Source organism: Lycium ferocissimum, chromosome 2, assembly GCF_029784015.1.
Source record: "Lycium ferocissimum isolate CSIRO_LF1 chromosome 2, AGI_CSIRO_Lferr_CH_V1, whole genome shotgun sequence".
Classification (NCBI taxonomy): Eukaryota; Viridiplantae; Streptophyta; class Magnoliopsida; order Solanales; family Solanaceae; genus Lycium; species Lycium ferocissimum.
Genome location: NC_081343.1, coordinates 61,435,216 through 61,448,274, shown reverse-complemented (window position 1 = coordinate 61,448,274; position 13,059 = coordinate 61,435,216). Strand labels below are relative to the sequence as shown.

Below are 13,059 nucleotides of genomic sequence, written 5' to 3'. Positions count from 1 at the left end.
TGCATTGGATCATATGAATGCAATTTAAAAGCTAATAATATAACAACCGGACCGAGGAAGTAAACTCCAATCTTCAAGTGTAAAAACTTGCAGCGAAATTACAAAGATGCCTATGATACCTGCAATTATTCCCATAAATTAACCACTTTTCAAAGTCATTTTCCCTACACAAAAAAAGAGAAATACAAAGTGAGAATATCAGATTCCAGGAATTCTAAGTAATACACTTGTTAGTTCTTGATCGAATTAAAAGTAGAAGTTACCAAATTCAAGATCAACTAAGTGAATCTAAATTAGTCACTTATTTGGCGCAACCAATGGAGTATATAACTATTCAAAGAAGATGAACAAAGAAGGTTAAAGAGAAAAACTTTCATTCTATTAGATTAGGACACGGGGATGAAAGTAGTTGCGTATCGGTGGAGAGAAAACTCTTGCAACGGCTTCGACCGAGAGAGAATGGAACGAACTCTTGCAGAACCATTGATTTCTTCTTCGTCGTTGTGTTGGAAATGCAGGCAAGTTAAAGAGGTCTTTGGGTTTTCCAATTGACGGATTAGGGGACTGAAACGACTGTTAGTGGCTTGAATTAGTCGTGACTGTTGACCTTTGGTGTGTATTAAGGAGAATGAAATATTTAAGGGAAAATGCAAAAAACCCACAAAATTAGGAATCCAACCTATATTACTATTATATATAGAGAGGTGCCAATAACAAATTTTTAAAAACTTTTTCATTAATTACTTTTATTCTCCTAATTTTATTTATTTAAGTAATTTTTTTTTTTTTTTTTTTTGCTATTCACGGACCAACCTATATATATATATATATATATATATTTATGTCAATTTTTTTGTTTTTATTTTTGCCTTTTCAAAAGCTATCGAACCTCCTCCTCATTTTTAACGTTCTTTGATATGGTGAAACTTAATTCACTGCAATACTAACATCCAAAGATTTTTTTCCATATGTTTGAACCCCTAATCCCTAATTCGACCAATTAAATTATGTATAATTAAAAGTTCATTAACTATGTATAGATTATTTATTTAGAACTAAATAACTTGAAAAATTAGGATACATAGTTTATAATGTTTCGTCAAATTTGATTTGAATTAAATAATTTCATCAAAATGGAAGTTAAAATATTAAAGGAGTGGAATGAAAATTTTGCTTTCAACGACTATATCGGTTGTTGTTGTTGTTGTTGTACACCAATACAAATTATATTTTCTTTAGTTAAAATATCTGCTTTTATATCTTGAGTTTGGTTAATATAACCTCGCCATATACATATATATATATATATATATTGTTGCCTTGTCGAATACTCCTGATAAAGATATCTGAAACTTTCTTTCACTGCAATACTAACATGTGTTTGATCAATTTTCGGACCAATTTTTTATAATTCAAAATCAGAAACTTTAGCCCAGAGATTTTCGTCAAGCAGTATGTTCAACGACTTGACATATCGGTGGATAATTGCCTTATGAAAACCAATATGAAGATAGTAAAGTACTTTTGTTGATCCAATCCAAATTCGAAACGTCTGATCCATAAGATGATCCTTAATAATTCCATTCTCCATGTACCTAGATGGAAGCACATTTCACCAGATCACTGTAGCCGATGAATGTAACTGTTGCATAAAACGTGAAAATTTCATCATTTTTCTTCACAACGAAGATCATGTGTGTGTTAGTCTAATAAATACCAAAGACAAAATTCACTTTTAAAGTATTTAAACCAAGAAAAGCCGTAAATATGTTTGCAAAATCTAGATCCTAGATTTAGACTTAACAAAAGGATATGGGAACTAATTGAAGTCATTTCTATATGCTTTCCAAATTTACTACAGAAAATCAAAGTTACTTGGAGGCCATCTATTACTAAAATGGTTGTAAGGTATAGACTGCCAGGCTTTCTCTTTGAATATATATGCATTTAATAGGTATATAGAATATTAGCATATTACAACCTGTAAAAATACATTAATAGTGATACATTCATCTTTTATACTTTTGATGATAGTGTATATAAATTAATATGTCATCTATAAGAACTTGACAATGAAAGTCAAACCTCCAAATCAGCAGGGCCTATGCCGTGCTTTATATATTTATATAGATTACTACTAGTATTGTTTCACCCAATCAGTTTCAATAAACGAGCCCAAACGTGTCATGTATACATGATAAACAGAACATATATGGCGAAACCTAAGGCATCAGGGTGAATTTACTGTCAGAACAAAACCATACGTGTGAAGTTAGGAGAAACTTAAGACTTCTGGTACGCAGCATGACGAGGACCAATATCCATGTACGTTGAAAACAGACCCAATCAACCTTCCATCATTCCTTTGTCGTCTCCATATATCCACTCCTAAAGTGTTCTATAAACTTCTAACCATAAATTGATCACATTTCACAATCAAACAGTAAATATGCTCAATGCTCTTAGATCATCAGCTACCAGAGCACAACCACTTGCTGTCTTCTCAAATCCTCCTCCGTACCACATAACAAAAACTTCTCAGATTAGATCCAGGACTCTTTTGACAGAATCAGGGAAACTGGACGATATCAAAATGGACCAGACCAAGAATCCTGGAGCCGAGACCAAACCTAAGTAAGTTCTAGTCATTGGTTATCCATTTAATTAATCTTGTTCATTCATCAGAGGTGTATATGCATGCCGGTTCAATTGAATATAATAGTTTTATATAAAATATATAAATATAACTTATTGAGTTTGTCTCACATTCATGTGGGATGAGACTTTTAGCAATGCTAACGATCTAGCTTTGAAAATCGAATCAGGCCCATTGTTATCATGATATCACAATCAGATCAGCCATCCCGATTCATAATTTACGCATTATTGAAAAAATTGATTTTATATTGTATGCGCTCCAAATATCAGTCTTATACGTGCAGAGTGTTGAGTTTCCACATTGGCGGGTGACAGATGATTTGATTTTTTATTTGCTTTTGGACAATCCTTCTCTTCATTAAATTAGCTTTTGAAATTGGTTTCTGGGTTGAAGTAAGCCTAAAAGTCATTTTCTATCAGAAGTATTTATTAAATTTATCAAGTTTAAATTCTAAACTCGACTTGTTAGGACAAGGTGTTATATGGGGTATGATGATATTCTGAAATTTATATTTGTTGGATTAAAGGGACACAATATCCAGCTTTGGAGAAGGATATGCAACTAGGTCAGATGAAGAAGGTTTTGGAGGGATATATGGAGGAAATCAAGAGGCTGAGGAAAAGATCATCCATGGGAATGCCCCTGGTAAACTACAGCACTTCACTTCATATATATGCTTTTGATATTATTGTTCCTTTTTTTCTTCTTGAATTCCTCTTCTCTAGTCTTCTAATACCAATTTGATTTGATTGATGATTCATATATTTGTTTGATACGTGCAGAGTATGATAACAAGCAAGGAAGTGAAGTGAAGGAGAAGGAGAAGGCTCGTAACCAGCCTCAGGCATCATGAAGCTAAACGAATAGCTAGGCTCCTTGTTGGGGACTTGACGGAGCTACTTTTTCCTGTTGTTTCTCTTATTGTGCCCAAGCTTTTTAGTGTAATTATGTTGAGGTAGTGCTTAATTAACGCCTCCCAACTCATGGAATAAAATTTTCAAAATTGTGTGTTTAATCTCCCAAGACATGCTAAAGTATTTAGTATTTCTTCATAAATGATATCTTTCTTATTCCAGTCAATGCTGGACAGTTAACAGCTATTATGTACAACTTGAACTATGTTTCGAAATTGCTCCTGAAAGTTCCTTATATTATCTCATTCGTAGAGTAACTGGAGGAAATAACTTTTACTGGTAATTTTTTGGTTATATACATGTAAAATTTTACTGTTTTAATTTCACATGTAAAACTTCAGTGGAGTAAGATTAAAAAGTAATTACTTTTCAACTTTTGAAATTGATCTTTCAAAAAAAAAAAAAAAAAAAAAAACTTTTGAAATTGAGAACTAGCCACTATCTAAGGGGTTTCAAATTCCCTCCCTCAATGACGCAATACTAAAGTTCTATCTATGCAATTTGAAATTCTAAAATAGATGCATACTTTGTTATTTCTGAATTTTACTGGGAGCAACTTTATCTAAGGTAAGAAAACATAATTAGCCAAGCCCATAATCTATACAACTTAATCTAGCCCTAAAAGATAGTTTACAACAATTAGCCATACAATACATCTAACCATATCAAATCCTAGCATAAATCTAGGCGAAAAAGCCTCCATTTTTAAAAGATCATGCCATTATTTTGTCTAATTAAAAAGAATTCTTTCCTTTTTTCTCTTATTTTTTCAATTACTCAAATGAAAAAAATACTGTATGCCATCTCTTTTTTCCATTTTCAGTTACCCATATATATATATATATATATATATCTGTTTGTGTGTTTAAAAAATGTGTTTGCATGTGTATGTTTTTTTTGTCTGTGCTATGGGTTTTTTCGTGTGCATGTATATTTTGTGTATAACTATATATAATTCATGTATAAATATTACAAATGTATATTATTTTATGTTATATATGTAATTTCCTAGATTTTCTATTTTATTTTCTATATCAGTAATTTATACTTACAAATTAATAATAATTCTGTAATATTGATTGGATATACAACAGTGGCATTTATACACGAGTTATATACATTTATACACACATTGTACAGGAAATAAAAATTTAGACATGAATTATATACATTTATACACACATTATACATGAAACGAAAATGTACACATGAGTTATATATGTCTATACACACATTATACATGAAACCAAAAACATTAGTTTCATGAATTATACACATGTTACATACTTGATATATACAATAATTATAAATATTTTTGTGGAAATAATAACTAGACAAAGTAATTAAAATATCAACGTATATAATATTGAACATCATATCCACATGAAATATAACATTATTTATATTATTATTATGCTAAATTATACACTTGTATTACAAAAGTTATACATATTGAAACCAACTTGAAAGGCTCCACAGATTTATTTAGTGGAGGTTCAATCAAAAAAGCATAAAAATGCGGGCTCTTTACCGAAAATGAGAAAAAAAATAAAAATGTTATATTCCCTCAAAATAGGGATTAGGTATTTGGTATAGAATATTAAATAGAGAGAGAAGAAAGATATTTCCTTAATTTATAATAGAAAATTCAGTAGTAGCCTTATTCAATGACTAGCCGGCTAAAAAAAGAAAATGTGAATTCTAATTGTTTAAAATGGGTTAGAAAAAATAAAGTACGTTTGTTTTGAGTTTAGAGCTAATAAGAACTGATAAAGTTAATATTAAAATATCACATATATGTTTGGGAAAAAATTCAACTATTCAAAAATATAAAAATATTTACCACATGATAAATTACTCTCCAATATAACATTGATTATATTATTATCTCCTCTATCCATGCTAAATCATACTGATTTTACTATTTTTTTGCTCAAAATTATCTCCTCTCAACACAAAGTTATGCCTTCCTCTCCCTTATAGAAACTGACTTTCCATATATGGTATCTATACCATAATTTTACGTGGTATGTTTTAGGTTCATAATATTTATATTTTAATTTAAAAAAATCATAAAAATGTACTTTTGATATAGCAAATTTAATGAATATACAATGTAACCTTTATATCCTATAAAATTGTACTAGAAATATAACAATAATTTGAATTGTCAAACTATATTTATACAATAAAATACATGGTAGATTTATGGTATAAAATTTATATCGTAAAAAAATGTATATTTTTATTTATATAATTGTGGCACACACACACACACACATATATAAATAGGGATTATGGTATAAAAAATTATACCATAAAAATACATAGAATATTAATTTATATAGAGAGGGAAGGAAAGAATATATTCCAATAAATTTATACAAAAATATATAACAATAATTTGACTTTTGACATTTTTCCAAGACTATTAGTACCACATAAATATAGAAACTCTTTGAAGCATAAATAACTGTAGCCTTAAATAAAAGAAAATATACAAGGGAAAAATATGGTAGAGTCCAATATAAAAGGAAAAGGAATAGCATTTTTTGTCTTGCAGTCTGAAAACTATGATAAATCAAAACTGAACAACAAGAATCTGATGAGAATGGAAAAATGATGTATCAATTGTTTAAAATGGTCTCTGTTAGAACACAAAAAAATAAAGAATAAGAAAATAAATGTAATCCCTCATTTAGTTTTAACGTGAATCTCTAGTTTAGTGGAACAGAGCTTAAATATATGTAGCCAAGATGTGATGAAATCCAGTTAATATCTAAGTTTAGAAATGTGACAAACCATGTTATTTTCTCTATATGTTTTGGGCTTTGTATCGTTGGGCCGGAGACTAGGGCTAACGTTTGCCGCTTCTGATGGGTTTATGTGGGCTTCGCTTCGATTTGCTTGCGGTTAAGCTCCAATTTGGAGAAGAACACGTCGGTCCGCCACGTGTCACAGAATAAGTGGTCAACATATCCAGATTCCTCTCAATTGTCTTAACCGGCAAGGGAAACATCGTACATCTTCTCTATGACTCTGAGTCGGTTATGTTTCCCCAAGTCGGTTAACCATATTATATATACCCTTCATTATTCCCTTTCTGCAACACCAACCTTTGAGATGATGATAATTAAGATGACCTTCCTGCTATTCTAGCCTTCTTCCCCTCGGTAAGAATGATCACGGAGCATGGATTCCTTTTGCTCATTTTGTAGGTAGCTGATTGGAGGTTTCCTTGTTCCTCATCTCTTTGGCTCTTGGTATGTGAATTTCTTCCAATCCCCTCAGGCTTGCTGTGCAGAGGGAAAGCTTGGATCAAAATTCTTTGCCTTGTGGGCTGGATATTCTCCATCGTAAGATGTTTGTCAAAGATTTATGTATTCAGAAGCGTGGAGAACAATATCCATAGGAATTTGCTGTTGTATGTACGAAGATGTAACACGTATAATCGGGATGTGAGGGGAAAAAAAGAAGAAGGGTATAATCGGGACATATGAGGCCTAATTTCTGGGGGTCATGTCCTGTTTAAATTACTCTGTTACTGCTCTGGCCTTTGCCATGTCAGGTGCGCTTGCATGGCAGGTCTCTATCCTTAATAAAATTGGGTTTTTTGGGATGTGAGGGGGAGATAGCACGGGATTTTTTTATTTTTTTTTGGCCCGGGATCTCTCTCCTCTTGCGGTGTGTGTGTTTTATGATTCTCTATGTCTTGTGTGCTTAAATTGATCGTCAGACCTACTGCAAAAAGCAACGTCTCAACGAGCTATCCTTAATTGGCCACCCACATCAGGTACACCGTGGTTAGCATCTTTTCTGCTTGAATTTTGCAATTGATTATAATGCGCGTTAGAGACAGCAAAAAACCGAGATAGCTATTTTTTATAGCATAGCAACAATTATTCTAAATACATTGTCAACGGAAGCAACCTAATTGGGGTTATAACATAAGCTGATAGTTTGTGCAGTCAGCTCCATAGATGTGAGGAATGTGATCTTTCAAGTTTCGAACATGAATTTCATCACAGTGGTAACTCTGAAACTAGTAAGCCAATTAGTATCTTTCTGTAGAAACTTGCTTGTGATGAAATCCATGTGAACTCTTCATCTAGTCCGCCAAGCAAACCTCGCGGACCTCAGGTATGCATCATAGGCTCGTAATTATGATTTGCTTGGATTCACAATAAATGATGCATGGGCAACACACGAAATATCGGATCACTTTGTAGCAATAGAAAATGTTTTCAACTCAATACTTCCAGAATTTGATGAAATAAGTTATTATTCTATGAATGCGGATGTTTACATGAGTTTTATTGCAGCAGATATTTGCTCGATTAATCCAAGCTGGTATCGTACCGGATCTTTCATATTTAAGTTTTCCTTCTGCTGATGTCCATTATCTGTCTCTGTATGAGAGTCAGCTATTACTACTCTTTATTTCACGATTAGACTATAAGAAGCGCTAGTGACTGTGCGATGAATCATGGAAAATTTCAAATATTAGTTGAAGGTGAACGGTTTAAATTTGAGTACAAACCAAAATTGCTTTGCGAATCTGGTATTGTGGTGGTATGGTATTTGATTATTCAACTTGGAACACAAACTGTTCCAGCCGATACATGTGAAGGACTTTGGCGTTGGTATAATATTTGAAGGGGAAATCAGAAGGATGTAAATTAAAGAACAATTTAACTATGGTGATTTTTCCTAATATCTGGAAAGGACTCTGAGGGATTATGTTATCAAATCAAATTAATCGAGGTTTTCTGTCCTATTATCGCAGATGTGCTTTAGCATCAGATGATGTTTGATGTATGATGCTTGGTTTTTATTATGGTTGCAAACACGTTCTTTCTGTAGGCCTTGATCAATGATAGTTCAAGGCTACAGGGTATATATTAGTGTGCATCGGGGACAGATCTTGTAGACTTAATAGGGAGAAAGTACAAGATAGAAGGTCTGTTTCTCGTGTAGCGAAGTGCTGGAACTTCCTCCTAAAGAAGAGCTGCTGGTATGCAGAATTAGGGGTGAACATCGGTCAATTCATCTTATTGAGTGCAAGCATTTCTTCGGCTGGTGAACAGATTGCTCATATGATTTGAGTCTTGAAAGTTTGGAGTTTCGACTGCAAAGATCCTTGTACTTCTTTCAGGTATGTATTTCTATGTTTGTTATTTTTTATGTTTCCTACCCTTTTTTTTTGTGTTTTATATGTCACATCCATTGGTGAGATGTTGTGGTGTCACATTCTATGGTACGGAGTCATCTGCATATTCGAGCAGTGTTCTGTATCTTTTCTTCAGTCAAACGGAGAATCAAGGCAAAATTGTAGAAGTATCATAGATAATCCCAACTTGAAGAGTTGGATACAGAGAAAAGAGTATGAGAATATATGTTGGGAAAGATCGAAATGACTGATTTATGTGACCCTAAGAAGTATTTGTATTAACGTATAATCAATTAAAATTGAGGGATATTCCAAACAAAATAGCAACTCACTATGTTCAGTGAGTTCATGAAAACAGGATTTTCAGGATTCTCGAGCAAGGCAGTCTGGATATCACAGAATATTGTTCCAGTAGCTGAGACAAACAGCTCAATGTCACCGGCTACTGAGAAATTTTGAAGAAATAGAATTAAGGCCCGCCGTGTAGCCAGTAACAGCATCGAGGGAAACAGGATAAGGAACAAAGATCCCTGATAGTAGTCCATTCAACACATAAATATCAACTAGCATGCGAGGAAACCCTTAGAAGATTGTACAACTGTTCGCTGAGATATTGACTTGTAAAGGATACAAGAGGTTCACTGTGATGCAGAATGTCGACTTTCCTCTTCCTATACAAAGGCGGTGAGAATGAGCAGGCAATCTGGCAAAAGGAAATAATGAAACAGATCATTGATCTTGAACTATTCACCCAGGAAAAGACTTCAAGGCCAACGTAGGCATCTATTTTGGACCTTGTTCAGAAATCTGAGAAACTAAAGGAGATGATCTACAGGGCCCAAAGGGAAGCCGAGGGAGTGCGGGTGTCCATCCATCATTTAAAATCGTATATGTTTGTGTATGTTTTGTGTGTTTTTTTCCATAGAGAATCGGCCAGAACAAATTTGTATGGTTCTTCTAGTGTCCGTGTACTAAAACTGGACTTGTAATGTTCCGCACATTTTATATTATGTTAGTATATGTGGACAGTTTTGTTCCCCATTTTAATAAAGATTTTGTTAATTTATCTGACAGCATTATTATGTTAATTATATTTTATTGACAGCGGCACAGTATTCTTATTCCTATCCCTGGCTGTATTGTTTCTTTATAGAGTGCTCTCAGAAGTTATATGTGTTGTGACTGAAGTTGAAATCTAACATTAACAGTCTATGTATACAATATATAACTAAGTAGGGAAATTTGTGGTCATTGTGTTAACAAGCTGCCCGAAACACTGCAATACTTCCACCATAACTGAAGAAAAAAAGACGTAGTTGAAGGGGAATCACTATTCGCCATAGGTTTGCTTTCACTTCGTGAAGCAAGTTGTAATAGATATATGGGTTCTTCAGTTAAAAAAAAAAAAAAAAGATATATGGGTTCTTCAGTTAAAAAAAAAAAAAAAAAAAAAGTGTGGGAGAATAACCAATCAAAATCAATACCTAAATTTGAAAGCTCTAGATCCTTTACCTATATCATAGGGAACCATGAAAGCTCTAGATCCTTACCTATATCATAGGGAACTATCTGAAATATCCTACAAGGCAAGCTGTAGAAAAAATAACTGAAATTTTGTTGAATTCTGCAACAAGTCTTGGTCAGCAGTTCGTTTTTACCGTCAAAAGTGTTTTGTGAGAACCATCCAAAATTGTACACATTTACTTTGAATAGTAAAGTTGGATATTATTACATTATAGTGTCCATAAAAAGAAGACTACCAGCGTGTGAAAATTCCACTGTTCGGTAGTTTCCTCCTTATTATAATATTTTGAAAAGGAATGATCACCAACTCTGCGTGATTTCTCTACAACAATGCGTGGTTTTGTCACCACCCATTAACTTACTGTTTGCAGAAGGACTAATTGCTATTTTTTGTGCATAAAAAGAGTCCGAGTAAATCACATGGATCTCCCTGTCTGCCTTTCTCTCTTTTAGGAAAGCCTTTAAGTCCAATTTTTTCTGCATCTTCCTAGTTCCATTCCAAGAAAGGTAACTATTTCAATCTTCTCTGTTTTTGTTGTTCTTTTTCCTTTTCATAGCTGGCCTAATCCAGCTTATCTTACCTGAAGCCTCAATTTACGACTCGTGTTTGTCTTGATGATGAATCAGAGCTCACATATATATTCTCGATTAACAGGAACCATGTTTCGGAGAAAGCCGTCTCACGCGAATGAGGCTGATGACTCTGCTAGCCGTGATGCAAAGGTAACAGAGTTTTGATCAAGTTTTATTTTCACAAAATATGCAGTTTTGCTATAGGAGTTTTATTTGGCTTGTTTACTTTCCAATTTGCTTCATTAAATCTATGCTGATCATGTTACCGCCTCAATTAGCCGTAAGGCATCCATGTAATCTCAATTCTCAAATGAAAATATCCTGGCCACAACTGCTGCTTATAGAGAACTAACCAGCAAACGAACCACTGGTCTAAAACTAGGCCATTCTACTCAAGATGAATTGTATGTAATGACCATTGGACTCGCTAAAAAGCGATTAGTGGTTAGTACTGTGGGTTTATACATAGGAACTGAATTCCTTAGTCTAAGCAGGTTAGCGAGCTAAGGGCAGGCCTTGGACCTCTATCTGGACGTAGCTTAAAGTTCTGTTCTGATGCGTGTCTGAGGCGATACTTAGAAGCTCGAAATTGGAACCTTGATAAGGCAAAGAAAATGCTGGAAGAGACTCTCAAGTGGAGATCCACATTTAAACCAGAGGAAATTCGTTGGGTAAGTCTTCTCTCTACTGAACGAAAATCTTTTTTTGCCCTTTGCCATCTCTAGTATCAGTTTGTTCTCTCAACTTTATCGTCCAAACTATGCGAGGTTGCATTTTGCCATCTAAAAGTATTGAAATAATAATGTATTATCTTACAAACTATGAAAGAGTGTCTTAATTTCAGCAAGTAGTTATTTTCTGCCTCTGTTGTAGCATATGCACATGATAAAAGCTGGTTAGCTTAGCTCAATTTTTTGTTTTTCACTTTATATTGAAGAACCAAAAAGTGTTAGGTGGTACTTAGCACACTGCAATCAATGATAGAAGGTGAAACCTATTAGGCCAAAAGCTCCAGGGAGAGCCAAAAAAGTGCGCGGACGAGTAAAATTATGCCCAATCACTGCAATTCCAACATAAAAGACTGAGTCAACAATGAATTGCACACACCTTTTTGTCATCATCAACTTGTGAATCTACCACAGTTCTTGAGATTTATGGTTATGGTTATTGCTGCACAATGTGTTACTAGACGAATCTTTTTGTCACTTGGTATAATCTGAGAAGATAGATTTTAAAATAATGATCTTGCACTTTATGATCAGCATGAAGTAGCACAAGAAGGCGAAACTGGCAAAGTTTCCAAAGCCAATTTCCATGACCGACTGGGCAGGACCGTACTTATAATGAGGCCTGGGAAACAGGTTAGTGTTGATATCTAACTCTTTTAGTAAAATCCGACCTCAAATCTGATTCAAGTATTCTCATTCTTCTGCTTCATGGATGATAGAACACATCATCCCCAGAAGGTAACATTCGTCATCTAGTCTATCTGATGGAGAACGCTATCCTTAACCTGCCACAAGGCCAAGAACAAATGTCTTGGTTGATAGACTTCAATGGATGGTCATTAAACACCAACATTTCCATTAAGACAGCAAGAGATATCATCTATATTTTGCAGAATCACTATCCAGAGAGGCTTGCTATAGTTGTTCTCTATAGTCCGCCTAGATTTTTCGAGGCATTTTGGAAGGTAACATCCTTCCTCCTTCATTTGTAAGGAGGACCATTTTCTAAACTTAGTGAATCTCAATTTGTCATTCTTGTGCAGGTAGTAAAATATTTTATCGATACAAAAACATTTGAGAAGATCAAGTTTGTGTATCCGAATAACAAAGATAGTGTGGAGTTGATGAAGACATTTTTCGATACTGAGAACCTTCCAAGTGAGTTTGGGGGAAAAGCCACATTGAATTATGATCATGAAGAATTTTCTAAGTTGATGGCTCAAGAAGATATTAAAACTGCTAAATTTTGGGGCATTGACGATCTGGCCGCCCATACTGATGAGAATCATGGATACTCCGAAGCAGCAGAGGTGACGCCTCTGCCAGTGAGTGTTGCGTCAGCTGCAAGCTAAGATAGTGGAAAATTCTATAATAATAACTTCAAGTATAAGGAGTAATAAAGTGTATTATGAGATTTGTACACTGTCAGGTCTATTTTAACGCTATTATGTTATTGTTTTCTCAATGTTAATTCTCTTTGCTTGAACAGCA

The 13,059-nt window shown here is 33.9% G+C and overlaps 2 protein-coding genes and 1 long non-coding RNA gene across 3 annotated transcripts; all 3 read left to right on the top strand.

Moving 5' to 3' along the window:
- The first annotated feature begins 2,350 nt into the window (after positions 1-2,350).
- LOC132048282 (uncharacterized) lies at positions 2,351-3,739 on the top strand. The gene is made up of 3 exons (XM_059439187.1): positions 2,351-2,634; positions 3,186-3,304; positions 3,442-3,739. Exons 1-3 carry the CDS (start codon positions 2,450-2,452, stop codon positions 3,510-3,512), a joined length of 375 nt encoding a protein of 124 aa, XP_059295170.1. The 5' UTR covers positions 2,351-2,449; the 3' UTR covers positions 3,513-3,739.
- Positions 3,740-7,078: 3,339 nt separating this feature from the next.
- LOC132046564 (uncharacterized) lies at positions 7,079-9,809 on the top strand. The gene is made up of 2 exons (XR_009412739.1): positions 7,079-8,728; positions 9,102-9,809. It is a non-coding gene; the product is annotated as an uncharacterized LOC132046564 (long non-coding RNA).
- A 760-nt stretch (positions 9,810-10,569) lies between these two features.
- LOC132046563 (uncharacterized) lies at positions 10,570-13,059 on the top strand. The gene is made up of 6 exons (XM_059437236.1): positions 10,570-10,774; positions 10,923-10,990; positions 11,335-11,511; positions 12,103-12,201; positions 12,288-12,533; positions 12,612-13,059. Exons 2-6 carry the CDS (start codon positions 10,928-10,930, stop codon positions 12,918-12,920), a joined length of 894 nt encoding a protein of 297 aa, XP_059293219.1. The 5' UTR covers positions 10,570-10,774; positions 10,923-10,927; the 3' UTR covers positions 12,921-13,059.